Here is a 23,760-nt window from a genome sequence, read left to right on the forward strand (position 1 = left end):
CTCGGATTCACGTCCTTGAATGTGTTTACGAGAGGTCAAACAATAGCCTGAGGGTGCCAAGTAGGCTTCGCAAGGTCGCGAACCGGCCAAATTTGGCCGGTTCGTCAAGTAGCCTCTTTGCCAGATGGTAATGTAATTACACGCAATCCGACGGCGTTTATACTACACACGTAACTTTGGCGGGCTGAGAATGCGGATATTGGTGTGTTGTATAAACGGGCCCTATGTTGTTCTATAAGGCTTTAGGTAGTGGAGTTGTTTTGGTCATAAAAAAAATCCTGATGTGTGACAGGATTTGAACCCAGGACCCTGGGATTGGAAGACAAGCGCCTTAAACGTTAAAGCTGTAGTTACACTCCATCAACATTGCAGAATTTGAGCCCAGGACCCTGAGATTGGATGGCAAGCATCTTAATACCAAGCTATATTCTCCATTAACGTTGCAGGATTTGAACCTAGAATGCTGGGATTGGAAGGCAAGCATCTTATTACCAAGCTATATTTACAATCCATTTACATTGCAGGATTTGAACCCAGGACCCTGGAATTGGAAGGTACGCATCTACATCACCAGGATATACAGTAGTTTCACTCCATTAACATTGCAGGATTTTATTGGAAGCCAAACATCTTAACCACCATGCTATGGTTTCACTCAACTTCAATTTCCTATAATGTACAGTAGTACACATTTCCTACTTAAATTAATATTGATGCTACAAAATTTAGTTTTATTGTTCGATTACCTTAATTTTATAATTCTCTTGTTGATAAAGATAATTCTATTGATATTTATTATGATTCATTTAGAACGTTTAAACGTAAAATTAAGTTATATATTTAGATTTTTGACTGTTTTTTTGTGTGTATTGTAACTGGATTGTTCTTTATTGTTCTCTTTGTTTTATGTTATTCCATTCTATAAGTGGCGGGCTCCCCGCTGTTGATTGTGAAATGAAATAAAATAAAATAAAATATTGCAAACTCAACTGAAAAATACAAGAACCAATTAATATGTTAACTCCTTCATTACTGCAACAAGCCACTAACTACCAACTTCTATATTATCTGATAACCATCAAGTTTCTATGTCTATAGTATTACTCTGTAATCTCATTCAAGCTTCCCACGATCTTGCTTTTCCACATGATTTCATTCCCTTTCCCTGTGATCTCACTCCATCTGTCCCGATGTCCAACGGAAATTACCAAAATATTTGATTCTGGTAACAATTTTTTTGTTAAGTCATTATTTCTTGAAACATATCCTTCACAACTTTTTTCCTTATTTTTTATATTATTATCAGCATGAATTCTGATGATGCATTTTGTAGGAATGTGCTTAATGCTAGATATGTTAAGTATTCGACAAAGGTAGGCCTACAATAGTGCTCGATCACAAAGTCATTGATGTTATTTATGCAGCACACACTGCGGAAAAGAGTATGGTATTGTCTCCAAGCATACTGTCCAATTCACCACCAGATTTTCCTAAACACCATTTTCATAAATTACTATTTAACAGCATTCGGTAGAGCTGTAGCATGATGTTTAGAGGCTCACCTTTTAAATACAATGTCCTAGATTCAAATCCTATTACAATAACTTCTTACCTTCTGTAAGAGGTGAGTTGGGTGGCGCTGTTACAAAAGAATGATATAAAAAACAACCTCCAAACTCTCATCGCTGCTACCAATGATTATTAATGTTAAAAAGGATGTTGATTCTAAATCGTCCATGTTATTAATAGTTTTAATTGCAAATTAATTTCTTTCAGATGATATAAAAAAAATTTAAACTTACTGTGCACTTGTTAGGTTTTTCACCGGAGTGGACACGCATGTGAATAAGCAGCTTATAGCGTGCATTAAATGGCTTGTACCGTCTTGTACACCCTTGCCAGAAGCAAGTGAAGTCTTCACCTTTGCGTTGGTCTATATGCACTTTCTCTATGTGTCTGACGAGGTCATCTTGTTCCTCGAATGCAGCGTTGCAGTCAATCCACTTGCATGTGTGCAGCTTGCCGTCAATCTCTGTCTGGTCCGTGTTTACAGATGCCGGAGAATCTTGTGTCTGCCTGTTGGTTATGACCGGATGACCTGTGTCCAGGTGTTGATTATATGGAGGAGGGGGTGGTAGTGTGTCCGGATGATTTGCCATGCCCATTGGTGGCATGTTCGGTTCAAATCCCACAGTCGGATGAGGAGGGTGGTAGTTGGGAGCTACTGAAGGAGCCATAGAATTTGATGGCATTATAGAAGGTGCAAGAGCAAATGAGTTACCTTGTTGGGTGTATGTGTTAGGTTGCGAGAAACGTGGTTCTTGCTGGTAAGGAGCTGACGGTTCGTACGTACTGACAGGAAAGTTGCCTGCATTTGGAGTGAACGTGCTTGTTGGTGGAAAGGATTGATTGGGTTGGTAGGAAGAAGTTTGTGGATAAACATCCATAGGTTCCTGTTTGTATGTGAAGTCTGAGCAGAGTTCCTGCATCGCTTGGTCCCGTGACTGCACAATCAACTGGCTCTGCATTGGCTGAGTTCCTGTAGTCAACGGACCCTGTTCTATTTGCTGCATGTGGCGGTACACATTATAATCCTCTGACTGTGATTGCTTTGGAGGGTGATAAGGTGGAGGAGGAGGGCATGTTGTTAGATCAGCATGAGCAGGTTGCTGGTAATTCTGGGGAACAGAGGATGCCACTGACATTGGACTGATATTGTTCCTTGCAGACAAATGTCCATACTCCCCTTGCATTCCAGGGGAGGGCGAGAGGGATGCTGAAGAGCCACGCGATCCATTAATGAAGGCAACCAACGATGTTGGACTTGTGCGAATAAGTTGACAGATATCAATGCCATCAGCAGACAAAGGTGACACAGAGAGTGTACGCTTACGAGATCGTGCAGATCTTGCTGAATGTCGAGGACTTGCAAAGCTTGAGCTACTCGGTGAAAATTCAGGTGGAAATGGTGACAGAGAGATGTTACTTGAAGCATAGTGAGACAATGCTGAACTAGGCTGCAAGTTTTCACCAATCTCACTGCCAGCGTGTGAACTTGGACCAACACTGGTCTGTGGTGTCAGACTCGGTAGATGGCGGTAGCCATTTGAAGGCATTTCCTGTTTAATTCCACCATGATGCAGTCCATTGGTGAAACCGGTTCTTACATCACCAGGAACAGATCCCAGTGAATTCATTGTCGTGTTACGTGGTGTGTACCGGATACTTGAAATATCACTTAGGGTTGGTGATGGTCCAGATACGGATCTGTTGGTTTGGTGATGGTTCAATGGATAGGGTGCAGGAGGTGGAGGCATAACAGCACGATCAGATGACGTTGATATCTGTTGTATATGATGATTAAAATCATTTCCTGGCTTGTTTTGACCAGTTCTTTCTAAAAAATAAAATAAAAAATAATAAAGATAAATAAACATGAACGTTTGCTCTTATTAAGTTACTTGTTAATCGGTAAAAAGTAACACACAAGTGAATTCAACCTAATGAATGGTAGAACATTTGTTCACTTACTGCAATGGGTGAATCTCTTAAAGCGATTTGTTTGTTTAAGAATATCAAGTTAATATTATATAATGATGTTCAAAGCATTGGAAACACCAACAGTTGCTGAACTACCCTGGACAACAATTTAAGCTAACAGGTGTTTTGGTAACAATTTTCTTTCCCCAAAGTTTACGAAAATTCAGGATGCCAGATTTACATCCCTAAGGAATACAGAACAGGTGATATTTTTACTTGTGGTGACCTCTGTACTTTTTTATTGTAGAAAGAATCAGTAATCATGAAAAAAGTATTAAAATTAGACTATTCATTTACTTGTTTAATTTTAACAATTAACAATATTTGGTGAGGGTGGTCCACCCCAATATTTGTATGTTTATAACATTAACACATTAATATTGTACATCTGCTGGTTATTATTCTGCGGGTTATAAAATATAGAATATGACCAAAGTTCATATTCTATATTTGAACCTTTGTTCAAGCCGGGTCCCATATTAAAATAAATTTTTACTTAGTGGTCAGCAGGGGCAAGCTTTTCTCATATTGTGCTTGCCCTTAACAAGTTTAACTTGCCTTAACATATTTTTTGCAACGTTTACAGTGAGGTGTGTGCATGTAATTCTTTTTTTAATGTAGGCTTATGAATTGTACTGTATAACAGGTACAAATAAATAACAATAAATTAGACAACAAAATATCCTTCAAAACATGTTCCTCTTCAATATTTATGAACTATAACAGTTACCTTTATCATGTTATTAATATCTCTTTAATGATATTTACAATAGCATTCTCTACTTTAATACAGTATTTAGTATGTTTCATTCCAATAAAATTTATGATCGTCACACAAACAACTATAATATTTTACTCGTCCTTACATAATTTAGGTCGTCTCGGGCGATATTACAGCTGTAAAGATAGGACCCTGTTCAAGGATAAAGAGTTATACTCGTTTCACATGACAGAAACAGATTGAACCTTTTTAGCAAAGATATATCGGTTGTGAGAATGCATCCTAGTAAAAATATCAATGATATATACTGTATCTTTATAGCTTGGTAAAACGGCAGACCTCAAGTAGGCCTGAGATATTCCTGAGTTATTTAGCAACGATCTGTACGCATGGAAACAAGGCGCAGCTTTTTTTAGTACTTTGACGTCATACAGTATCTCCAGTTTGCGCATTCAAATGTACAAACTTTTAGCTAGGTTTATATTTAGTTGTGTGAAAGCTAGGAAGCTCAGTATGAAAATATCGGAACATACATCCCTCTTATTTAGTAGTTAAAACATTTTCTGTTGCGTGAATTAATTTTTTATTAGCTATAAATCAAGTAATAACACTGATGTATTTAAAGTGTCAACTGTAGTTATTTAAAAAAACACTATCAAAAGCAATCAATTGAGAGGTTTTATATAGCGTTAATATTCGCAGTAGAATATGTTTTTCAGGGGCGCAATGACGCAATTACATAATTAATGTAATTACGTCATTATTTATGTAATTGACATACCCTGATAAATGGAAAAAAAAAAACATTACTCATTGGTGCAATGACGCAATTACATAATTAATGTAATTACATCATTAATTATGTAATTGACATACCTTGATAAATGGAAAAAAAAACATTTGTCATTTTATTTTAAAGTACTCATAGGGAATTAACTACTGTAAACTTGATATAATATATTCAGCTTTGCTTTTGTCAATACACTACTATGGTTAAACAGTTTAGTAGGTCGATGCTCAATACTACACTATTCATAAGAACAGGAGAAAGGGAGACACAAGAGGAGAGAAAAACTGTCTCTTGGTATACATCACTTCCTGTACGCTCATGTACTGATGTGTTGATGAAAACTATGTCCATTGTTCTTTATTTCCTGTACTGATGTGTACAGTATAATGTTAGTACTATATGCTGTGTTGGTGATTGCTGTCCATGATCTATTGACTATTAACAATTGTCATTGTCAACCCATTTTAAAAATATCAAGTAATTTAAATCAAATAAATTGAGCAGCTGTTTGAGTTGCCAGGTCAACAAATGTGACATACATCTGTTGAGTGGCTTCAACCTGATGTCTTATTGGAGTGCTTAAAAAAAAAAAACAACTTCTAGACTGTCAGCCAAAAGGTGGTTGTGTAGCCTAGAATTAATCATTTTATAGGCTATCTGATATAACCTAAGCCCACAGCGTGAAACCAAATGGCACTCCTCTAGAAATCTGTGTCATTGACTTACTCCAACTTATTCAATTTCAGTCATTTAAAAATATTTTTCTGTCACTGTTGATGAATAGTGAGCGGGTTCAACAAAACAGGAATAAACACTCATTAAGAGAGTAGGAGAAGGAGGTTACTATGGTGTCCCTTGTAAGAAAATTATCATGGAATCTACAAGAAAGGAAACTGGTAAAGAATTTACAGTATAGTACCAAAACAGGAACAACTAATAAACAAAAACATTTTAAAAATGGAACATATCAGTAACAGCTAATTATGACATAAGAATTAAAGATGTTTTCTGATAAAATGAAATACTATACAGGTGTTGGACAAATTTACTAGTAAATTGTAAATTAAACCTAATTTCACAAACACCCATCAGCAAGTTACACACTCTCTCGAATTATAAATTAGAATTATGGGATGCTCTAAAAAAAATGTACATCACATTAATACCATATTCTCGCATAAGACAAGGCTTAAAATAGCAAGTTACGATTGAAAACAAGGAGAGGTTGGGGTATCACCTTATACTACGCCCAACAAACATAAATCATCCAAAAATCTTCTCAAAATCGTGGGTTATCTAATATGCGGATACACAAGAATAAAATTGTAAATAAAATTCAGATCAGATTATCAATATCATAACATCAGTTTTCTTAATCCCTAGTAGGGGTGGTCTCACTGCCTAGAGAAATAAAGTTACTTCATCTGTAAGCATTCAATTAACCGACTACTTTCCCATCGGATATTCCAGAGATTATTAAAGTCATGCCCAAGAAACCCCAACTGAAAGAAAAGGATTTACTCAAAAGGAAGGTGCCGGAATACCTGGCACTGCCATGATCCTTCAAGGCTGAAGCAGCCTAGACCTACCACAGAAGGTGCATTGTATTTTTTTTCTAATATTTTCCCAAAGCAATATTTGCCAGAATGCTGACTGAGCTTTCTAGAAATAATAACATCATTTTGGAAAAAGAAATAACTTTATAAAAATTTATTTACAGCTTGAGTTCTAAAAAGTGATTTTTTCGAAGCTTTAGAAATAGAGATGGATATACTGTAATGCAAATAAATAAAATGTATAAATCTAAATTCTAAAACTTCAAGTTTTGAGTTATAACTGAATTTTGTCTAAATCTATATTATAATATGCAGATTATTGAAACACCATGAGATCAATAGAAATCACTATAATATTCAGTGTATAAGCGCTATAACTATCCGTGTATCTCTCGTAGACATACGACAGAATTTGATACAACCTTGACGGGATCTCTCATTAACTTGCATTGAATAGTAGTGATCATCAGAACATAAACACTAGCTTATAAATGTTCAGGATCCTGCCTCTTCATAGTAAATCATCTAGCCTGGCCGACCTCTTGACCCTTTAATATCCACAGGGAACAAGATTCTTATTATATATAATTTTTCACTGATAATAGTTTCTATTCAGTAGCGATATCAAGACATTATGAGAAATATCTTATAATTTATACTGGATTAGAATTGGGATGCATTGGCTATTTAGGGGTCTTCAAATGGGAAGGCTTATTGAGGTGCCAAGATCAAGGGATACTTTAATAATTAGGTGAGGAATGATAGCTTGCAAAATAAGGTGATTTAGGATCATTTTTAAACTTGACCATGATTTTTGGAGAATGAGGAGCACTAGAATTTTTTTTTTGTAAAAACTCAAATAAATAAAGCTGACCCTACTATATAAGATTTTGACTTAATCCTGATTTACATCTATTACCATCATTGATATTTATTAATACCCTTAAAATTGATCATTATTATATGACAGTATCTTTCAATAAATTTTTCCAAAAGAAACCATCACTTAAAGAAAATCTATAGTTCTAGGAACAGAGGGACCTTCTTTATGTACTTTTCATTGCAGTATTTGAAACTGTTTCATAAGATGTTCTTGACCTGTTTGGAGAAGGTGTACAGTTCCCTGTGGAATTGCTTACATCATTGCAGTCAATTCACCATATTATCTCCAATAACTCTGTCACCAGGTTGAAATTCAGACAGGTTATCCATACTTTACCAACTGAAATATCAAATCTGTTTTTTACCCTCCAAAATCAAGTGGTTCATTTCTTTTTTCATTGCTTCATCTTTCAGGAGACTGTAACTTTGTCAAAATAAAGCTAACAACAAAATTGAAAAGCAAAACGCAAAAAGAAAATATGTAAAATTCATCTGGTTTACAAACTTCGCACGCATGTAATTTATCCATCAATCCACTTTTGTATAGTATGATTTAGTAAGGAAGTTAAAGGAATCATTATGGATAAGAAAAACAAGCAAAAATATAAACCAGACTGAAGGAGGACATGAACTCAGTGATATAATAGTTCATTAACAACAAAGAAACCTGTAGGTAAAAAGGGTAAACCAGTAAAAAGCTGACACTAGAATTCGCGCCCCAAATCACTGAAGCATGAATGATGACATTACAAAACACATTATTTGCGTGATCAATGCTACCAAAGTTGTTTAGTGCAACACCGTTCAGATCCTCGTATAAGACGACACCCGAGTTTGACAAGATTCTTGAACGATTTTTGTAATTCGGCCGTATAAAACACCACTCCCCCCCACCCAGTTTTAACATCAGAATTCCTCCTTTTGATACAATCCACTGGGACTAAACAAGCATTTAGAATACAAATCGCCTTAGGTCTAGGCTTTCTATTGTATCAGCATTTTCAAGTATTAGTTAAAACTTAATTGACAAATTAAACAACTAAACTGTCTTTATGGCATTCATTTCTGGCTCGTCCAGTGTACCTTGTGACCATACTAACAGTTAGTAGGTAGTAAATTTGTGTGTTATACACACATAAGACGAACATGATTTTAAAAATTTTAAAAAATGTGTATGTTGTGCGTTTTTTGATTGTAATTTATTTTAATCCTCTTCTTATACGCGAGAATATGGTATTCAGTTTATTGAAGCCAGCTGTACGAAATTCATTGAGATTTGAGAATTTAAACAAATAATGTGCAGTATTACACAACAATCATTTAAAAATTTTAAGTGATGATTTTCTGATATTCAAAGTAACTCAAATTACTAATTTTACAATCTCAATTTTACTACATACTTTTAAAACTATGATTTGTGCTATTTTACTTTGTTCTGTATAATATGCTGACTTTATGTTGAATTTTATATAAATTTAGAAATTTTTAAAAAAAAATTTTTAACTAAATATTCAATCCATTACATAATAAGTTACCTGAAGATTTGTCATAATAGTAGGAAATTAATTTTTCTTAAGATGGAAGATGGTGGAATTAGCCGGAAGATGTGAACAACGCTGACATGCAAATAATCCATTCTCATCCGAATAGACACCTGCGTTTAATTAGCATGAGACATTTATATACCTGTAGCACCTCTCAGAATGTTCAAGACTTAATTAATTAGAACCATCTATTAATTATGACAAAAAATTATTTTGGTTTTGATGCATTGAAGACATTCATAATAGTGCTTTACAAAAAAAAAAAATATAACTAGGGGATATAGGTTAGATTATAAGATGTACTCGAACAGATTCTTATTAAAAAAATGTTAATGTTAATTAATCTGTACTGAAATATCTATTGCTAAATTAGGTATGATAGCCATCTAACAGAATTCCAAAGTATGTCTGAGTCTAGACAGTGCTAGCACTAGCATACGAAAATGCATATTATTGGCCAATAAATGAAACTTACAACAGGCTATACAATATGTAGGCCAGTACTCTTGGTTTTCTTCACTACCATTAGTTAATCCTAAAAAAATTGGAAAATGTTTAAAAAAAAACCAAAAACTTGTAATAAGACAACAGGTGAATAACAGGTGGAATACGTACTTAAATATCAATAAAATTATAATTATATGACAATTGCCAAATAAAGCTCAGAGAACAAGAAACCATCTGTGAATCCTGATGTAGATCTCACCAAAAAACACAAACTTTCTTCGCACTAAAATTCTAAGTAATAATTTTGTTGTCCATTTTTCACATGATAAATTCATGACTGTCTTATTAATCATTTTCTGACATGTTATTAATATTTATCGTTCATTATGCGGACCAACTCAGTGTAGATTATTGGAAATCGACACCACATAGGGGGTCTTTTGTCTTTGTTTATTACCAAATTTGATGACTTTAAATTTGTTGAAAATATTGTTATGGAAATATACCATTTCTATCATTTCAAAACGACACAGAAGATCAAGATTTTACCTACTCGATGAAAATAAAAGATATGTATATTATATTATTTACATTTCTTATAATTCTGAACACCTTCTGTATGTCAGTATTGAAAACACTGGAGGTTGTATAGTCAATCATACAACAAAGACAATAAATGTTAATGTCAATTATTTAGTATAATAATATAATAATAAAATAATATAGAATTTCAAAACAGGATCACTGAGCAAATAATAATTCATAGCCATTTGAAGTTTGAATTATAATTAGAGAATTAAAAAAAAAATAAATAATAGAAATTTATTTGATAAATATTACATTTCTTATATTACACTTTTTTTCATAAGAACCTATAAAATTTTGCCAAGGCTCAGTGTTCTTATTTTACACACTTTTCAAAAATTGGAAAATTATTATTGTACAAATGAGATTACTGATACTGTATTATAAAAGAGGTTATTACAAGTCACACCTACAGTACTGCACATAAGGTGTACAGATATAATATTTTGGCCGCTTTTCTATTTTTATTGCTGCGAAGCAGCTAATTCCTATTCTTGACAGCAATTTGACCTCTGCAAGGTCATTGTTTGTCAAAAAACAGGCGCCTAAGACGACTGAAAAGCGGAGTTTCCTTCTTTCGTTCTGCCGGGTAAAATCAATTACTTTAGGCGACGTTTGTAGACTAACCTACACGTACCAACGTCCGCATGTGGCGACGCTTGAGTATCACTATTCAGCGTTTTTACTATATTTCTAGGTTTCCTATTTCTATGTTTAATCGGCCCATGTCTCATCCACAATATTTTGAGGCCAATATTATTTACGAACCTAGTTAAACTTATTTACTAGCCTATTTCAGCGTGCTAATTATTGCATTTAGGCGACGCTTGTTGTAGACTGGCATACACGGTACCAACGCTCGTTTTTACTATGTTTCTACGTCAGCTCGTCTGTGTTCTAATACAGACAATGGGTCGTGTCTCATATTATTTGTTATATTTTTATTATTCATTATTTTCACTTGACTCGCATAAATAATTTTGTTCGAAGAACATTTATATATGCAGTTGTACTTCGCAGCACTTCACTTGCAATTTGCAATTTCTAGTTTTTAAATAAAAGCCTTATTTGACATTTTACCTCAGCCTCAATTTGTTTTTATTTTGTTCTTAATTTTTAAGCTATTTCAGCCTCAGTGTTCTTACAAAATGTGTTCTTATTTTTTTAAAAAGTGTAATATGTTTACGGTAACAAAGTTTCTATTGAAACAGTTTGTATTATATATATTTTTTTCTTTTCAATATATATGGCAATGGTACAGTATACAATTAAATTTTAAAATGCAGTAGCACAAATGAGGAGTGGGCAATATATATATTATTTATGAGGAAGTAAGAACTGACCTTCAATAAAAAGGTGCTAAGAAGATTTGACTCGCAACATCTTGAAGTATCAGCAATAACAGACCAAGTGGTCATGTAGTTAAGAGAGGGGACTGGGATTCAGAGAGGGGTTGAGGGCTGGAGATTCAGAGAAGTTGAGGACTGGGGATTAAGAGAAGGGGTTGAGGGTTGATTTCATACTAGTGGTGGATGATGATAGTTGCTGGGACCGGGTTACTGAGTAGCACAGACACGAAAGGAACCGAAGAAAGCCACTGATCGAGTTCCTAGTCCACATATCTAAACACCTTGTATCCTTTATTATTATTATTATATTCGAGGCAATACACTCATGGTAGTGGAAGTATAACAATTCCTAATTGTTTTGTATTTTATTGTTTTTGTTACCATACAATAAGCATAATAGTGCAGATATAATTTATTTCATTAACAATATGACCTGATTTGAAGGTGCATGCATCTCAGCCTTATTAACAACTGTCACCAAATGTATGCATGCTAGGGGCTTTTGAACTTAGACCTAATTTTTAACGATTTGAAGTACCGCTACAGTTGAAGACGGAGATCCTGCTGGGATTTTCAGCATGTTAAATTCAAAACGTTTACTTCTTAAATACATAAAACCTAGAACAGAAGCCCTGTGCTTCTTCATTTTTTTTTGCAATGGATGGGCGTTAATTCAAGATGGGCTGCTTCTTCTCCAGATTTTATGGTATGTAATTGGAACAAGTAATTTGTGCTTAACGAAAAATTTACCATTACATCTTGGAGAGCTGAGTTGTTTTTCAGACCAGACCACATTTGCAAGCTGATAGCTTGCTTGGAAATTTTTGGTCGTGCTCGAATAAATTACCTGGTTGAGGACCTCACTTTTGCTGGTGCTCAGGTGCGAAATTATCTAGGTTACAATGCGACATTATTTAGCAACCCGAGGGATCAAACTGTTAACGAAGGGGAAAAGTTCATTTACCTGATATTACTGTAAAGTTATTTGTCACAACGTATTTTGAAATGTCATTTCCATAACAAATTAAACTGATTTAGATTTTATAGAATAGTTTGACAAATTAACAATGTTTTTTTGGAAGTTATTAATTATGTAAATAATCAATTAGCCAATTACAAAAATCAATATCTAACTCTATAGTCTGAATAATTATCTTGGATTCTGCAAACTTTGGAACAATTGCAATAAACAGAAAAAGCGAACGATTCTTCAAGTGTACTGTAGGAAAATACTGGCTACTTTGGTTTTTCTGTTGCATTGTACTACTGTAGTAAAAGCATATAATGAATGTTACACATAACATACAGTACTCCAAACAGCTGGGGAATTGAACTTGAGGACATTGTCAGAATAGTTTGCCAATATCATAAAAGATACTATTCACAAATGTTTTTCAAGAAAATTAGGCCTACAGAAAACAATTGATCTCTGCAGATTACTTCAGGCAGTGCACAGGCCTTTTATCTGACCCACGTTAGTAAGACATACTAGGTTTAGTATCTAGGCTAGCTTTAGACTAACAAAGGCTTCAAATTTCAGTACATGGAATTGGAGGCAATTAAATTTAAAGAGTATGTAAACTACTGTACAACCACTCTTTGGCCAAACTATTGACCAATCAACTACTCGGCCATAAACTACTGACCAATCAATTACTCAACCACAAACTATTAGCCAATCAAATACTCAGTGACCAAGACAAAATTCCCAGCCACCGGCTACTCTGTCACTAACTGCTTGACTACAAACTAATCACAATAATTAAAAGTATCCATACCAATCCTATTTAAATAGCTGTGATTGGTCAGCAGTTTAGCCAATAAAAAATCAACAGACTATGATGTTTACATTCTAAATAAATTAATTTAAGTGAAATATGCTATTAGATAACAATAAATAAAAAATAAAAAAACAAGAAATTCCATACCTACAGTAATTAATTGTCAGAAATGGCACTGAGTATCTTCAACATTACTGTCCTTCAAAGACAACTTAATAAGCACTTACCTGTTTTTATGTAACAACCTTGAAAGAAGCTAAAAACTTGTAATATCACTAACTAAAGTCTGTTGAACACACACCTTATAAACCACAACCACTGACTGCAACAGTCTTGAAATGTGCAAGATTAATTCAATCTTCAGCTTTAATAATCAAATATGATATAAAAATAAGTCAAGCATCACAGAGAAAAGTAACAATAATAGGCTATGAATACTAATAAACTGCCATACTTCTTCATTCCTTTTAAGGTATACATTTGCAGGAATTTGCATAAAAAGTCCACATGCAAACGTGTTAGTATTAGTTAATATAAATATGTTGTTTGCTTCAATTTCTGTCATTTTTCTTTACCAAAATTCTGAATTTTCCCCCAGGTATAAAAAAGACAAGACTTTTTTAATATCTTGTTTTGAACTTAAATTATTAAAGAGAGTCAGAGGGCAGGAAAAAATTGGTTCCTATATTTAGCAAATCAGTTTGACAAAATAAATTAAAAAATTTATTAATAAACAACAAAAAATCAAGTGCTTGGGGTAAAAAATTTAATAGGGATGCCATTGGGTCGTAAGATACACGTTAGTAATGAATGAGATGTTACATTGTATAGCCTAGTTTGCAATTCATCGGTGCACGCTATTAACAACAGTTTTCATCGGAGTGCAAAATTGCAGGAAAACTCTGCAGCGTCAATATAACAATTTTATTGCAAAAGTTTAAGGAGTTGTTGAAAAATGTTTCAAAAATAGATATAATTGGAGAAAAAAAACATGATATTTCAGGGGATTGAATGTGGCGGTAAGCAAATTACAAATACTTTTTATTTTTAAAAGAAATTTCAATGACATTTTTTTTGTTTTTGTGCCTTTGAACAGGCAAAAAATAAATTATATTTTCATTCAAAATATCTTTATCAGCTGGTGGTGTGTTTGTGGGAAAAAAGTATAAAAAATGTCTTGGCTGATTATCAAAATTGAGACAGAGAATGATTCCATATTATTTTAATGCTACTTTGCCCTATAAATGACTATTCAATGATCATCAAACAACCTACATGCAACAAAGAGTAGAGGTATACAGCTGAATGGTGCCTACAGAATTAAATTACTGGGGGCCTGTTAGCACCAGATATATCAGTAACCTAATTAAAATTGAGTAGCCGACAAAAGAAATTATTATTGTTGCTAAATTGAAAATAAAAGTTTGATAAGGAATACATACAAAACATTAATGATTATACATAATGCCTTTAAATTGTTATATTTATACATTCTTATTGGGGATTAAATTAGAATCATAGAAATCATTCATCAATAATAACTGGCCATCAATTTAATTTATAATGGTCATGAGTATACAGTAAGTACAATAGGGGCCAAGATAAAATGAAGCCTATTAGCAGTTATTAAGTGTGTGCATTCTGTTTAGAACAAACGCTCAGCCCGGAGGCAACTTGGAAGACGGTAGAGAAACGTGACTGCTGAGTAAGAGAAACAAAACAATATCCTCATTACTATTTATAGCTCATGAATCTCAAGAAAACTCAGGAGTGGAGATTCAGAAATATGTGACGCTTAGCATCAAGGCAAATTTTTAATACGATAGAGACAAGTTTTATTAGTAATATTAGAAATACTTCCTCATTTGAAATTAGTATAATTAAGTATCAATTTAAAAGAGATTCTAAGAATTATTAAACTCAAATTGGAAAACCTGACTCTTAAAAGTTTTTCTTTCTATTTTGATGGTTTCTAAAGCCATTTTCTGGAGAAGTGCACACCTCAATTGTCAGCTTTTAGGACTTCATCTTTTTAAAATGTTCTTTTGTCTACTTAAAATAATAATAAATAACTATCACAACATTTTGGGGCTTTATTTTATACTTGCCAGCAAAAAGGTACAAAAAGAGCTAAGTTGGAAAAGGTATTATATTAAAAAAAGTGATTTCAAGATACATGAGCAATTCTTATTAATCAGCCTTGTTTTATAATTTTTGGTACCAGTATTTTAATTATTATATTTTACATTTTTTTTTTATTGAGTTATTTTTTGACTAACAAATTGATTAAAATCACTTACTTTAGGCCCATCTAGCAGGTGTAGTAAACTACGCCTGATAACGACAGTTCATCGGTTGGCTGGTGACAGGAAGACATTTTCAATCAATTTGTTGTAAAAAATTAAAACATATCATTTCTTTTTATTTTAAGATTTTATTTACTGGTTAATGTGAAAAATGCGCTCAACCGATAGCACTTGCTAACCGTTAGCATATCCATATCCTGGTAAAGTTTAGCGCTAACTGATCAAAGCGTTCTTACACGGGTGCTAGCGGTCAGTGCTAACGTTTAGCTCCAGATCCTGATACTAGGGGCATACTGTGAAGCCAACCTTAGTGTTTATACTCCTAACAGAAAAAGTTTCCACCATTTCTGCGATAAAATTTGGCAAGTCAATTTAACCAGGTGGTTCATTATTCCTTTCCCCTCATCAATCATTTATTTTTTTATTTAGTCTTGAAAAGATATACATCTACATACCTTAGTAAAAATAGGACAAAAATAGTCATTAAATAACTAAGTATGATGGGGTTAACAATTATTAGTGTTTGCAAACAATCTGATCTCACCCTAAAAAATGTTAATCCAATCCATATTCTTCCATACCACCATCAACAATAAATAAAATTATATTTAAAAAGAGTTGTGTGAGAAATAGAAAAAAAATATCTTTTAAGTGCAAAATAGAAAAAAAAAATGGCCAAGAGATTTTTTGCGGACAATAGATAAAGAGGCGGGGAAATATGTGGAAAATAGATTGTTCTTCCGATTGTTTTTGTCGAAAATGTGAATAGGATTAAGAGGAAAACAGAAAAAAAAAATTTTTTAAGTGCAAAATAGAAAAAAAAAACGGCCGAGAGATTTTATGTAGACAATAGATGAAAAGGGAGGGAAATATGTGGAAAATAGATAGTAGTTCCGATTGTTTTTTTCAAAATATGAATAGGATGAGAGGCAAAATAAAGGAAACGGCTGAAAAATCTTTGTAGAAAAAAAAGAACTATGTTAAAGATAGTTTAAGTGAAAAATTTATGAACGGCTAAGACCAACAACCTACTGGTAGATGAATTTCAATGTTGATATAAAGAATAAAAATATACAAAAAAAGCATTGATTTTATACCCATTTTACAAAAAAAGACTTATTACAGTTAACCGGTATGTGCCTAGAGTGACTTTCTAAGAAAGCCCCTAAACCAACAACTTGTTTATCCTACTGATAAACTTATCAACAAATAGTAGTATGTAGGTGTGAACATACCAGATTCAGATGTCATTTTACTTGTCATCAAACAAAGACAAGAAACAAATTTGTTTCCTTAAATACTGAGCTGTAAAAATTATTATTAAAAATAAAACCTAATATCATAATTGGAAACTTTGCATATTAAATTATTAGCTTTCAACTGAAAATTACAAGAAAATATTTTCCTTGTCAAATAACAGACACATAAATAATACCATTCATAATTTTTGGAGAGACCTTTTGCCTAGCAAAAATTAAAAAGTGTGTAAATCAGAGAAAACAGACTTTTTTTTTAGTTGTGCACTATTGAAAGTTGAGTCACTGATTTGATAATATTGTGGCTGAGACATGAGCCGATTAAACGTAGAAATAGGAAACCTAGAAATATAGTAAAAACGCTGAATAGTACTCCAGCGTCGCGACATGCGGACGTTGGTACGAGTAGGTTATTCTACAAACGTCGCCTAAAGTAATTGATTTTACCCGGCAGAACGAAAGAAGGAAACTCCGCTTCTCAGTTGTCTTAGGCGCAGGTTTTTTGACAAACAATGACCTTTCAGAGGTCAAATTGCTGTCAAGAATATGAATTGGCTGCTTCGCAGCAATAATAATAATAATAATAAACATTTTGATAGCGCAAAAGACAGTTAGTTTTGAAGCGCCTGGAATTCCCAGTTCTATAAACAAATCAAAATAAATGAAAAGATGCATATAAACTGAATTTTTAAATTTATTTCTTATGCTATGTCATATGTTATATAAAACATCTTTTAACATTTTAATCTTTTAGGGATTTGGTTTTACTACAGTATATGCAATGTATATGGCGCAAGATAAATGCTTTTAATAATAATATTATTATTATAAATCATTTTTTTAAATGTTTTCATTGAGGTCCGCAGGGAAAAAACAAGGCAAATGAAAGAATGGTTCTTCTAAATACGGATAAAATGTTCCAAGATCCAGTTCATCACTGCCTGTACTAAAAGATATTGAAAAAATCTTTTATCCAGCAGCCATTCAGACACTGAATGACAAATATGTCGTATAAGAGTGACAAGATAATGTATTTAGGCATATTTTTATTTGGTTTTTTTTTTTTAGTTTTATGTGACAAAAATTAATTTTTTAAATTTTATAATATGCAAATGAGAATAAATGGAAATGAATGAATTGAGATTCCATTACTGTTAATCAGTCAGGACTTTGAGTATACAGTGCTTGGCTAAATAAAAAAAAAAGTTTGAATCTACTTAATGTACAGGGAACTGGAGAGGTATTTTGGATATCAACTTTCCATATTGAAGATTCATCACTTATATAAGTTCTGCAAATATATTTTTAGGGCGAAGCACTTATGTTCTTCAAAATTGTTTATCCTTTGGAAACAGGAATTGAAGAGGAATAAAATTCTGTTCATTATTGGTGCCGGATCCCGAGAGACTGTTCGGCCAGGAACATCTGGTTGTGATTATAATAAAATAGTAGACACAAGTCTAACTTAGGTCAGCTAGGGTTGGTATGACTTACAAAAATCACCTGTCAGAAACACTTGCAGTAACATCTACTTGTCTAAACACAAGCTTACAAGTGATAAGATCAAAACACCAAAGATCCTTCCAAAATTCTTGGTTTCACCATGGAGGTATTATTGAGGGGATCCACTCAGCAACAGATGCCTTTGATGGGACAAACCAATGTGTTCCTGCCTTTGGATTGGGCGCTGGCATATATCTTATTAACATCTACTCATTAGCAACAACTTGGCAACAACATGCTTTTATACGCTTCAACACAGCAATTGTGCAAAAAACTGTTTGATTTTAACTCATTAAATATCTTTAAAATTAACAATGTTCCCTTGATTAATTTTTTTTTTTGGACTTTTAGTATGTTATTATGTGGATATTTTAGGAACAGATTCCGCAAAATAATTCTGTTACAATTACTTCTGTGTTCATTATAATTTTGTCTAAAGGTCGACTGGTTTGACTATAAAGCTAAGTCAGCGTAAAACCGAAAATTACTCTGACTTTGGATTGACTTGAATTTTCAAACAGTAAACCCTCGTTAAGTAGACTTATTGAGTTTTATCCAATTTATGGAAATTCAAGTTGAAATATACCATATTTTTAAAGCTCATGCAAATGTTTCATTAAATTTGAAACTCTTTTTTTGCAGAAAATATTAATATGTTTGGTATTTCTTGAAAGATAAACGATTGCACAGCGCTAGTACTGTAAGTAGTGTGCATTGAGAAAAGAAGGTGCTCTCCATTTCGCTATGTTCAATTTTTTGACAAATTAAGGCTGCTGAGCATTTGGTAACATAGGACTTTAAAGGCATTGCGTAAACAATCTTCACGTACTGCTTGGCTCATTTGCATAGCACTGCGTGCGCGGAGCTTTTTCAAGTGATCTTCTCAATAGTACCTCCACTGTTTCACAATGGCCTGATTCTCTATCATTTTAAATTAACTGATATTCACCAGACAGATTACTTGAATTTGAAGGTTAATTGTGGAAAACATCAGAAAAGTATTATGGGACAAACGAGACAGAACATTGGATGGGAGAAAAAAATCACTACAGTATTCTACTGCACTTTAGCATGAACTTGTTTACATGACATATATAATTTTAGAGCTGAGTTGGATTGGATTGGGTTTATTCGGTGTAAACACCAAGGATAGCCCACGAAAGTCTGGAAGAAGACTTATTTCCAGTGGGGTCCTTCTGGTGGTGATTGGACAGCACCCCGGGAGACAATCTCCTACTCTTTTCCGAAGATTGTACTACGTACTTAATGTGCACATGGGCCATGAATGCACATGGGACCAACGGCTTAAACGTCTCATCCGAAAGACGGTGCACTATTGTAACTTGTATTTCAGCCTTCCAGCTGAAAAACAAGGAGAGGCAGCGATGAGAATTGAACCGGGGACCTAGAGATCTTCACGGTCCAGCGCAAACACAGTGGATACCACCAGATTAGCCAACTGAGCTAAGCTGCTCTCTAGTAGGTTAGTAAGATATACTCAGTTCAGTTACATTTATCCCATTTTTTAAATTAAAGGTTGTGAAGTACAGTAGTCATTCTCAACCAAAATCGTGATAACATCGCAAGTGCACTTCCCAGTCCAAGTGGCATACATCCCATCGATGACTCCTACAGTAGATAAGTTATTGGTATTATTACCATTATTTACAATATTATTACTACATCTGCCAAGGAGGTTAGGTATTCAATGCTCTCTACCTGTCAGGCTGTCTGTTAGTAAGATTACACAAAAACTAATGAATGGACCATCATAAAATTTAGTGGAATAGTACTTTATATTTATAATTACAGAAAGACACTTTTTTGGAAGAAAAGGTCAAAGAACAAGGTCAGTGTCACAGTACAACAATAATTACAAAAATAACATTATTAACCCCATCCCCATTACATATTTTCCTTGCAGAATGACATTCCTAATGCTTATAGGAATAAAAAGGAAAATTCCTCAAACCACCTACTGTGTAGACTATACAAAGGTGTAAGTGTAGACTATACAAAGATGTAAAAAATCTTGCTCTTACTATTCAATAATTGAATAATTATTTTAAATGATCATTATTGGTCATTATAATATTTAAACCTAACACCAAAACAAACATGGTCAATTTTTATAATGAATAGCTGATTACCGATGAATCCCCCAGTGTGACAACAAATTTATTTTCTGGCATACCACAAAAAAACTTTCCTGCTGCCCTGGAACATGTTCCAGGGGCAGTGATGACAAAAGCAGAAGGTCAGGAGCAGTAATCCTCCACCCCAGGGACAAGCATGCATCCTGTCCATCATGTAGCAATAAGATGTGCTGAAAATAAAAACAATGCTTTGATCCAAATTATGTACTTGGCCTTAAAATGGCAATAGAGCCAGTGTTCCAAGGCCAGTGATGACACCATCAGAGGGTCAGGAGCAATCCCCCACCCCAGGGGTAAGTATGGATCCCTGTCAATAATGCAGAAATAAGATGTGCTTGGAGATTTGAAATAAAAATGATTGCTTTAGGTCCAAATTATGTAGTGGACCTTAAAATGAATAATACAAATGTTGACAAATATTTACAAATTCAGGTACTAACGTTTATGAAATATTGCATGTATATCAGCTTGTTAGGCCAAAAAAAAAAAAAATACTTGTTTTGCGTCAAAGATTTGGCTTGGCACAAATGCATTTTTTTAAATTCTAGGCCTAAGAAGCCTACACAGTAGAACCTAGCCCTATGCTAGGCTTAAGTCAGCAAAAAAAAAAAAAAAAAAATCCGCCCCCCCCCCCCCTGAAAATTTCTGAGGGTGTGACGCTAAACAAGTATACTTTTTTTTTCCCTTAATTTGGTTATTTGCACTTGGCATCATCAGCACCATTGTTCTGGCTGACATCGGTGTTATATAAATGTTAATTTTTTTATTATTAATTAATTGCGGTGATATGCAAAGAATGCTGGGAAATTAGAGAGTGCTACAGTAACCATATCACACCACAGTTCACAAAAATCTTGCATTGATGTTGTTATGACGACCGTTTGGTTGGCTTCCTGCAGAGAGAAAACTGGATCAATACATCGGACAAAGAGATTCCAAAGAAGAAAGCATAATCGTTAATATTAAGCTAACCAAAAATAAAACAAAATCGCTACCAAATAGTGGTCTTTCCTTTAGCTAAGTGTTATGTAACTATTAATATTAATATTTTAAATGTAGGTATAATGACTTGTTTGAATACTATAATAATTGTATTACTAACGAAATCTGCAATTTGAAATGTTGAATTGTCTCAAACATTTTATGGCACTTTCTTAGAATCTCAAGCTTTTTGTATTGATTTGTAAAATAGTTGATTATGAAGACGACGATAATTACGAATGCTAACAATGTTGCTGATAATGATGACAATAATGATAATGCCGAGAATGTTGCTAATTAAAATTGATGAATACTGGTAATGATAGAGATAGTTTTGATGCTGTCATGATGATATAAGTGGATGACAATGATAACAATCATAATAATGATGATGATATTGATAATGGTGATGAAACGATGATAAAGATCATGGTAATGATAATGACGACAACAATGATGATGATGTCTGATTATAATGTCCAGTTATATCGCAGCAACGACAATGACCGGGAATGATGATGAAAGTGTTGATGATGGTAATGAAGATGTGCTGATGATGTGTATGATTTGAAAGATTCTCAAAATGCTATTTTATCTTCCTCTTCTCTACATACAGTAACACTTGGCCTACATGTTACTCCCCCATCTATATTAATTTCTTCATATGACTAACAATATCTATTCTCATAATTTTTTATCATGATTAATGAGAATATTGAAATTCAATCTCAGCCACTTTGAAAACACAATAAATGGATAATAACGAGGACGTCTCCCAACTAACATAACAAGTCTAATAACATAAAAATATTACTAAAAACACGTATCCACAATTTATGACATTATCTGAAAAACCAGTTTTAATTAAGGTCAGATGATTTATAGGTAATGTGCATTGTTGTTGTAATTGCTATGAATAATAATTTCAATATTATATTTTCCTGAGGGTTATATAAACTGAAAACACACCCCAAGGGCATCGATCAACAATAAATTTATCAATTAAACTTGTCAATCATATAAATTTTTAACTTGATGTATAGATTTTAGAAGGTCTACAACCAGTGCATTTAATATCAAATGTGGTTTTTCCCCTTGAATTTATATTGTTCAATAAAATAAAACTATTAAATAATTTGTTTAATCTATTACCAACATCCTTACCATATAAAAATAATACCTTTTATTTATTGGCATTACTGATATTAAACACTCTTATCAAATGACAATGCTTGATTTAAATTTAAATTTTTCTTGAATTTCCTTTATTCTTAAATATTTCCAATAAAATTTTTATTTCTTTTAGATAATATTTTTAATTATTAAATTGGGTGTCATGAAGAAAAACGTGATATTCATTTGTAAATCAATAAGACAAAAACCGAAACAAAAAATGTTAAGGTTGTAAAAATTAAGAGTGTAAAATAAAATACAGTATTCCATTAGGTCTCTATGCAGAAAATTAATAAGGTACACAAATCAATGACTCACCATTGAGGTGGAGACATTGTCTGTACTAAAATGATCATGAAGAGACAGGTAGATAAACTACCTAGCCTCAAGACAAAACCTCAAACTTGTCAAGTTTCTAAAGTTCTTGGAATTTTTCACAACACCTTCTGATCTTGGGATTTTGTTTACATCGTCAGTAAATCATGGGATTTTTTACAAGATATGGAATGGATTCTAATAAACATTAGGATTGTTCAATTGCTTCTGAGCACATGTTGCGACAAACATTTAATCACCGGCCAGTTGTCTAAAGTCAGTAAAGTAAAGTCGCATGTAGGCCTGGAAAAAATTTTTGTGCCTGATCATGAAATTTGTCTCGATAAAAACGCCTCCATCACCAAATTCTATGTGTACACGACATAGCACAACAGTTTATTTTTTGAATATTTTCCCCCAAAAATTCCTCCAGGCCATTCATGATGCCTCCGACTGCCGATCGTGCACTTTTTCCAGCCCTGGTCATAAGGGTGACAAACTTGGTTTAAAGAATGTGGCGGTTTTGAAGAGAGAGAGAGAGAGAAACATGATCAATGAAAAGCATTATTTATTTCAATTATTTAGTTTTGATGACATAAAAAAATACAAGTCTAAATTGTTGTAGTAAATACTAATTTAATCATTTTAATTATATGTTTAATACTTAATACCAAATCTATATATTTCTGACAGGATGTAATTGAAAGTTTACATTATCTTCAAAATCAATAAAACCACCCGAGATTGAACAATTACTTGTGATGATAGACATAGCAATATGACAGCAGATATCCTGTACTTTGCCCCTTCCTACTGTATACTGAGTAGTGAACCACAGTGTCTGTAAACTTGTGATACAATCTAAATGAGGGGAT

The 23,760-nt window shown here is 33.3% G+C and overlaps 1 protein-coding gene across 3 annotated transcripts in view; it reads right to left on the bottom strand.

Annotated features, from left to right (window-relative positions):
- The window catches only part of LOC117118241 (transcriptional activator GLI3-like), a 72,994-nt gene that overhangs the window by 37,599 nt on the left and 11,635 nt on the right, over positions 1-23,760 (bottom strand). For all 3 annotated transcript variants that reach the window (XM_033262783.1, XM_033262775.1, XM_033262766.1), the window contains exon 3: positions 1,803-3,397. In XM_033262783.1, coding sequence (XP_033118674.1) covers positions 1,803-3,397 — 1,595 coding nt within the window. The remainder of the gene's footprint in view (positions 1-1,802; positions 3,398-23,760) is intronic.

The sequence above is a fragment of the Anneissia japonica genome, unplaced genomic scaffold (genome assembly GCF_011630105.1).
Source record: "Anneissia japonica isolate Jap-2015-1 unplaced genomic scaffold, ASM1163010v1 scaffold288173_len209237_cov177, whole genome shotgun sequence".
Taxonomy (NCBI): Eukaryota; Metazoa; Echinodermata; class Crinoidea; order Comatulida; family Comatulidae; genus Anneissia; species Anneissia japonica.